This window comes from Quercus suber, unplaced genomic scaffold, assembly GCF_002906115.3.
Source record: "Quercus suber isolate HL8 unplaced genomic scaffold, Cork oak 2.0 scaffold_27, whole genome shotgun sequence".
Lineage (NCBI taxonomy): Eukaryota > Viridiplantae > Streptophyta > Magnoliopsida > Fagales > Fagaceae > Quercus > Quercus suber.
In genome coordinates this window covers 301,512-309,372 of record NW_027069492.1, presented here as the reverse complement: position 1 = coordinate 309,372, position 7,861 = coordinate 301,512, and the positions used below count along the sequence as shown (strand labels likewise).

At 36.5% G+C, this 7,861-nt stretch overlaps 1 protein-coding gene across 1 annotated transcript; it reads left to right on the top strand.

The window, feature by feature from the left end:
- The first annotated feature begins 243 nt into the window (after positions 1-243).
- Positions 244-7,609, top strand: LOC112008788 (GBF-interacting protein 1-like). Its single transcript, XM_024041127.2, is given in 10 exon segments — positions 244-591; positions 1,841-1,884; positions 2,740-2,806; positions 3,400-3,487; positions 3,651-3,865; positions 3,868-4,287; positions 4,538-4,802; positions 5,196-5,493; positions 6,291-6,734; positions 6,887-7,609. Coding segments are annotated over 10 exon segments (2,343 nt in total). The 5' UTR covers positions 244-371; the 3' UTR covers positions 7,169-7,609.
- The last annotated feature ends 252 nt before the right edge of the window (positions 7,610-7,861 follow it).

The following is a 7,861-nucleotide window of genomic DNA, read 5'->3' as shown; positions in this document are numbered from 1 at the left end:
AATACCCAAAAAACCAAAATCCAATATTATTATTTTTTATTTTTTACATGTAAACACAAAGGAAAGAAATACCACTTCCCCAACACACTCACCTCTCAAGCCCAAACCCTCCCCCCACCTATATATAAACACCCCACCAAGCCATCACTCTATGCATATAAAAAAGTAACCACCATCACTGATGATACTATTACAATTAGGTCATTATATATAAATATTCTTTGTATTACATATATTATATATATATATATATATTTCAATCTTTCTCTCTCTCTCTATCTCTATCTCCATTATTTCTCTCTCTCTCTTTTGTCTCTGACATTACATCAAACACATAGAAAGCAAAGCAGAAATACATAGGAAAAACAAACATGAGCGGCGTGGCTGTTCTTGTTGGTGATGGTAATGGTAATGGAGGCCAAGGAGAAGGAGGGATAAGGGGCTTGACCGCGATCCCAAGCAACATGAAGAAGACGATCCAGAACATTCGAGAAATCACGGGAAAGCAACACAGCGACGATGACATCTACGCTGTGCTCAAGGAGTGTTCCATGGATCCCAATGAGACAGCACAGAAGCTCCTCTATTTGGGTATGTATGCTTATAAATTCACAATCTTTTTGGGGTTTTCTGTTTATGTATGCCTACATTAGGGGTTTTGTGGTTCTGGGTGTTTGTTATTTTGGTGCATTAGGGTTTTGTGTTTGTGTTTTTGTGGTGGGGGGTGGGTATTTTTTTGGGATTTATGGGGTTTTTGGTAGGTGGGTTTTTCTGGGTTTTGTGTTTTATTGTGAAAGTTGTGTGTTTTGGAAGAGAAAAAAAAAGGGAAAATTGGATTTGTTTTTTGGTGAACATAGCTAAGGGACTGCAATATGGATTGTAGTGGAGAAAAGTTGATTTTTTTTTGTTCTTAAATTTCTAATTTGGTTTGTGTTTGATCGCTGAGAAAATGATGGGAAAAATTGATATTTTTTTTCCCTAAAACTTGTGTTTATTTTTGTGAGATGGTGTTATATTGAATGTTTGACGTTAAGGTACAACATTATTTGATTTGTATCTTTTCTTGCATTGCACTGCATTTGTGGATGAGAAACTTTGAAGAAGGGAAAAATAATTTTTAAATATTGTTTCTGCTTTGTTTATGGTGTTTTGGTTTCTGTATTCTGGAAATCTCAGTTAAGTATTGGTTAGAGGCAAGCGAGAGCTGTTTTTTGGTTAGAACTTTCATTAATTTGGTCTGAAGTAATGATTTCATTCTTTGTAACGTTTTTTTAAGCAATCGAGCAGCGGTGAACATTATATCTCATGTTGTTTTGGTTTAAAAAAAAATTGAAAAACTGCCTATACCGATTAAACATGTCTGACAGCCAGTATAGTGTATTGATATTAACATATAAACATTTGGATACTTGTGTGTTTCTGAAGATCTTTGGTTCTCACTGGCTTCAGTTTGCAGAGGCCCAAATCTCTAATCCTTCTAGGTTTAATTTTCTAGATAAAATATTTTGGGGTAGCTCTAAACTTTGTGAAATATATTATCCTTGATGCATGTGTTCATCTTTCAAGAAAAACAACTTGTCAAGACACTAACTTGGTTGTGTAACTTACCATGGTTTTGTTTTATTGATTCTATCTAAGTCTCCAAGATCTCTCATTGAATTGCATCCTTTCCATCACTGTTTGCATCCTGATTCCTGATGCATAAAAAATGTGTAGAAGTTGATTTTCTATCCCATTTCACATCCACAATCACACGATATTACACATCTAACATGTGTTACTATTTATTATATGTTTATTTTTGGTTTTTATGATATGTGTATATTGTTTGGGTTGGCAGATACATTTCATGAGGTTAAAAAGAGACGTGACCGGAGAAAGGAGGTAAGATATCATTGTCCTTGTATATTAGTTCACTGAGAAAGCTCATTTAATATGCAGCTCGCTGCTTGAAATAGATTAAATCTGGTCTCACTGAAGCTCTTTGGAAATAGATAAATTAAACTCCTTGCAATTTTTGTTGCTTGAGTAGGTTAATTTTTTAACTTACCCTCCAAAAGAAATAGGTTAGTTTTCATGGAGTACTGGTGGTTCTTAGGACTTGGATTTGAAACTATTGTTTGGAATTGTTGTAACATGCTTCAACACAGTGCATGATAAGAGACTCATAAATATTTTTATAAAGAGAATCACAGCCTCTCTCCAAATATATTCCTGTTGTTTCATGTGACATGTACTCACACCTTTGATTTGGTCGTTTTATCATTTCTTGTTTTTAGGCTGAGGATGAGGGTGAATATTTGAATTATTAGCTGGTGAATTTTCTCCATGGGGATCAATATGTACATATATGTGTGTGTGTGTGTGTGCATATTTCATATGGACTGATCTATAAATTAATTACTTTTGATCATTAATAATCTAACTTGTTGCCAAGAGCCTCGTAGCTTGGTGGCATTTCCTACTCTCCTTTATGAGGAGACCAAGGTTTGAACCCCCCTCTCCCATTGTTGTATTATTATTGAATTATCAAAAATTAATACTCTAACTTGTTACCCATTTTATTTATTTTTTTTGTTGTGGCTAATCTGAAGTTCTAGGTTATCTTGGGTTTTTTCCTTAATTTGTGTGGTTGCTTAGGGATACAAGTATGGTGATTATGTCCAATATAGTGTTTCTTATTCTTCTTGTATCAAGCTTGGTAGATGAATTTATGCTGATGCCATCATACTACTGCAGAATTTGAGTAGCAGAAAACCTGACGGTTCTAGGTCAACGCAGGGGCGATTTGCTAGGGGTGGTCAAGGTAACTTTTCTAATATATCTTTCAGTATTGGAGAAATATAATGGAGAGTTAGACTATATATCTCTCTCTGTCTCTCTCTCTACACACACACACACACATACACACACACAGGCCTGCACACGGGCGTGCGCTCTTATTTGTAGTCTATATTCAATTTGGGAGGAAAGGCATACCTTCATTATTATTGTTTTTCCCAGATGAACGTTTTTGGCCATATTATACATTGTAATTTGGTATAATATATGACATGATATGGAATTGTTGTATTTTTATTATATTTAAAAAAAATGATAATTACAACAATGGTGGAGGGGGGATTTGATCCCTAGTTCTCTAGTAAGGGAGAGCAGGCTATGCCACTGAGCAGCAAGGCTCTTGGCAACATGGAAATGTATTTATACAAGTGTTGATCTCTGTGGGCAAGAATTTTAAATACCTGGTGTTGTTGCTCACTGTTGGAACCGTCCCATTTTTCTTGTTTTTGATGTATAGATACTGCCACCATATTGCTGCCAGCTACTGGGTTTTGACCCACTTTTATTGATTTTTATTTTTATTTTTATTTTTTTAATTTTTACAAACTGCTCTTGCAGATAATGGTGGTAGGAAGAATGTTGCTGTTAGAAGGGAAAATGGCATCAATCACATTACAAAGAACAATGTGTCTCCTCTCTCGGCAAAGTAATTCTTGTTACCCAAGTCTGTGCCTGTATGGTTTTAGTTATCCATAGACTGTTTTTGTATTTTATCCAGTTACCACTTATCTCATCTTTAGAAAGATTTTTTTTTTTATTAATACTACTTTTCAATCTTATTGTGTATGTATATATATTTTCATTTACAGAGCTTCAGCTGTCATACCTAATAGTCCCACAAAACTTTCAAATGGTAGTGTGAGTCACGGTCCGACCTCCCAATCATCTGTGGGTGGTGTTATCAATGTTCCTAAAGGAAGTTCAGCTGTTGATGTAAACAAATTGGGGACTGCTCCACCACAATATGCTGCTGTTGCAGCCTTAGCCCCCGCCGGCTCTGCGTCTGGAGTTAAACAAGGAAAGTCCCGTCAGGTGCTGATCAGCTGTCACTCTCTGCTACTCCAGCATCTGTGTCTGCAGTTGATTCCTCTGCTTCAGATCCGGTTCTGATGCCAGCTATCTCCCAACATCCTGGTCCTGTGAGTACAGCTAAACAGGGAACAGGGAGCCAGGGAATTGCTGCTGAACCAAGTGATCTTCAAAAAAACAAACATATTTCTCGAGATGTTAGTGAATTAGAGTTGTCCAAGAATGAAAAAGCAGCCTCCAGGACTATGAGCTCCATGAACAAGAAAAGGGAAACAAGCAAGTCCAAAGCAGTTCAAAAGAATAAGGTGTCTGAGAGTTTGCAACCCTCTTCTTCAGCATCTGAAGGTTCTCTGGCCATTAGGTCTTCTTCAGATTGTGCTAGTCAGTCAACACAAGAGTCTGTTGTCCCCACTGAAGGTAATTTTTTGGGCTACTTGTTGCATTTTTATAAGCACAAAAATTTCTGTAGTTGCTTGAAACTTTATGGTATCATGTGTATTGCATGTGTCGAACATTTTTAGATCATTACACTTGCTAACTATACGTGTGCACCCCCATAAGGTTTCATTTGAGTTTTTCTTTCAGTCCTATAAATGTGTCAAGCTTTTTAGATTTGGTTGCAGTAAACATACTCAAATTTTTGTACTTGCTCACCTTTCTGAAACAGTGATCGCATCTGATGTTGCAACTACTACCGTTGAAGTCATCTCTGAGCCACCAGCTGAGGTGAATGTTAATGACAGGCAAATTGTTACCTTTCCCAATCATTTCCAGGTCTCTGAAGCTCTGAAAAGTGGATTGACTTTTGGAAGCTTTGAATCTACATTTGAATCAAGTGGGAAATCCATCAAGGGAACTGGTGGTGACAATGACTCTTCAGGTGCTGTTGAGTCTTCTCAGCTGACTGATCAAACTGCTGAAGAGCATTCTAGGTTGGTGAATGTTTATTTTGTAGTTTTAGATTAGTTAATTTTCAGTTTTGGAGGAGATTTTTTTCAATTACTGGTTTCAAAGTAGATTATTTTTTTTTACAAGTGGTTTTAGAGTAGACTCTTATTTTGCTCTAATGTTTATGTATGTTCTTCTACAATAACATTAATGTAGAAATGTATCCGTCATTTTGAATTACAACCATGTGGACAGGGTTACCTTTTTGGTTTTTTGGAAAAGGGGGGGGGGTGGGTGTTAATTATGGTTTGCTCTATTTATTTATTATTGTTTTTAAAAAAATAAATTTTAAATGTAATAATAATTAATAAAAATAATTTTGGTTGCTTTTTAAACAAAAACTTAAAGTGACCATATTATGTTCTATTTGTGTGCAGCAACCAAATCATATCCTCCAATGCACAAGAAGATTTTCCGGATCATCCAAATTCTGTCTCTCAGCCTATTCTTGAACAAGTACCTCCTCCAGAGGGCAATGTTTCTAGTGCAGAAGCAAAAGATGACCAGTTAAACCAGGAAATATTGTCGCTTCCCGAAGTCCCTCAAAACCCAACCATTCAAAATGGACCAAACTACAATCTTGGTTTAGTGTCAACCATGCTAGGGAACCAGTTTGTACAATTTGAAGGACCTGAAACTCAGACACAGGAAGCATCTCGCTTTTCGAACTTTGTTGTAAGTTTTAAACTCTGCTTCTCTATTATGTCCATTCATATATACAGCTATTTTATGCCAGTTTGTTTGTTCCTAATAACTGTTTGGTATCCTAGTATATTCATCTTGATTTTGGTACAATTTCACTGTATTGCAAATACATTTTTGGTTGATTTTGTTAATATTGTTGAAACTGTTAATAATTTGTACTCAGTCTGCTAGTGACAACTGGGTCTTTCTTCTTATTGTAGTTGTGCACACTTTTTTGATGTTGTGGTTTTATAGAATTGTCATTTGTATTCGTGTATAACTGCCCTGAAGATGTTTGGAATCCCACTATTTTTGGAGATTACCATCATTGATCAATTTGTGGAATATGTTTTTGAAATTGTGTTGAGGACAAGATTAGCATGTATCAAATTTAATCCAAAATTTATATTCATGACATAGGATGGTGCCACCGTAAAGTGTATTAACACCACGATTAAAAATTTTGTATTGCATTGCAATATTTCTGAGAAAAGTAAAAATAATTTTGTTGGAATGACAGTGTAACATGCAATTCTAGATGGACTATGCTTTTGCATGTCTGGAGTTGCACAAACAATCTTAGGGTCAGCATGAAATTCTGTGGTGTGAATTTATTTAGAATCATGTTGCTGAAGTGACGGTGTAATATGGAATTCTAGATGGGCTAGAGTTTGCATGTACAATTTTAGGATCATCATGAACTTGAGTGGTATGCCAGTTTGAGATTTTCTTCTTTTTGCCGAAATTTATATGCTATTATGTGCTTATGACATTATTTCATATTGTAGAATGGGAATACTCCGGCTCTATCTAGCCGTAGTCCTACTCCACCAATTCAGAGCTCTGTGCCTCCACAATCGGTTCCTGTTTTGAGGCAGCCATATCCTGCTAACTTCATCCCATACGGTCACTACTACCATCCATTTTATATGCCACCAATTCACCAATATTTAAGCCACAATGGGTTTCCCCAGCAGCCATCTACTGGCAATGTCTATTTAACCCCAGCACCTAATGCTTCTGCCGCTGGGGTTAAATCATCTCTGCCTCAATTGAAGCCTGGAGCAAATGCAGGAAACCCGGCTCATATTGGAATTTTTGGCAATTCATTCATAGCTCCCCCTGTTGGTCACAATCCTGGTTCAGCAGTGACCTCTGGAAGCTCTACTGGTATCGAGGATCTTTCATCATCTCAGATGAAGGAAAATCATGTCTACACGACTGGACAACTGGTTGGTTTTGTTTCATCCTTACTCAAAATTTTCTCTTTGCATTGTCATCAAGTTATATCCAGTTCTATTTTAGGGTTTATGTGTCTTATTTACCTCCAAAGCCTTCAGATTCTTTGACACAATTCTAAGTACCTTCTGTGGTATTTTTGCAGAGTGAAGGTTCAACTGTTTGGATTCCAGGCCAAGATATACCCAACTTGCCAGTCAATTCTTTGTACAACTTCAACCCTCATGGACAGCCCATGGCTTTCTCACTTGCTCAGGCTGGTCATGGTGCCTTCACTGGACTTTATGCGGGGCAGACATTAGCCGCTCCTTCGACACTTCTGCAACAGTCACAGGCAATGGCTGGAGCTGTTGAAACAGTAGCACCTCCAACTGGTGTTTTTCAGCAGGCTCAACATCCACCGATTAATTGGATTAGTAATTTTTGATCTGGCATGAGGCTGCATTGTAGAAATAGATTGTCAGTGTGGATCAAGTCTGGCCTGATCTGAGTGTAAATATAAAATGCGGCCCAGATAATTTTGGAAATTATCTTGTGGGGATATATGATGCTGACCATTGTGGGGGAGATAGGTGGAGGCTTTTTTTTTGAGTTAGTTTTTTCCTAATCTATTTTCTAGTCTTTTATTTTGGGTAGCAAAATCTAGCTGTTTTATTAGACTTCGGTAGTTTCTTAAAAATGTTATAGAAAGCTAAGAGCTCAATAGAGTAGGTGAGATTTTCCAATTTTTCCTTTCTTTTGTCTCACCAGTATCTCACATTTTGGTAGAGCATGAAACATTATACAACTGTAATTGTTATATGAGAATTGGCATTTGGCTCTGGTCTCTTTTTTTTAATGGGCAAATTCAAATATGGGTTGATTACAACTTACAAGGTTGATCTTTCTTTCCCCTCTTCCACTCTCTTCCTTTTTTTTCTTCTGCTGTTGTAGCCTTGGTGCCAAGGTGTGTGTGTCTATATATATATATATATATAGTAATTTTTATAATCAAGTTCAAATTGTATGAAATTTAGGGTGTAATAATATTGTAGAAAAAAAAAAATACTATGGCGATGGGTGATGTATTTTTGAATATCGATTCCATGTTTTGGGTTATTTTTAAGCTCTTTTTCTCTAA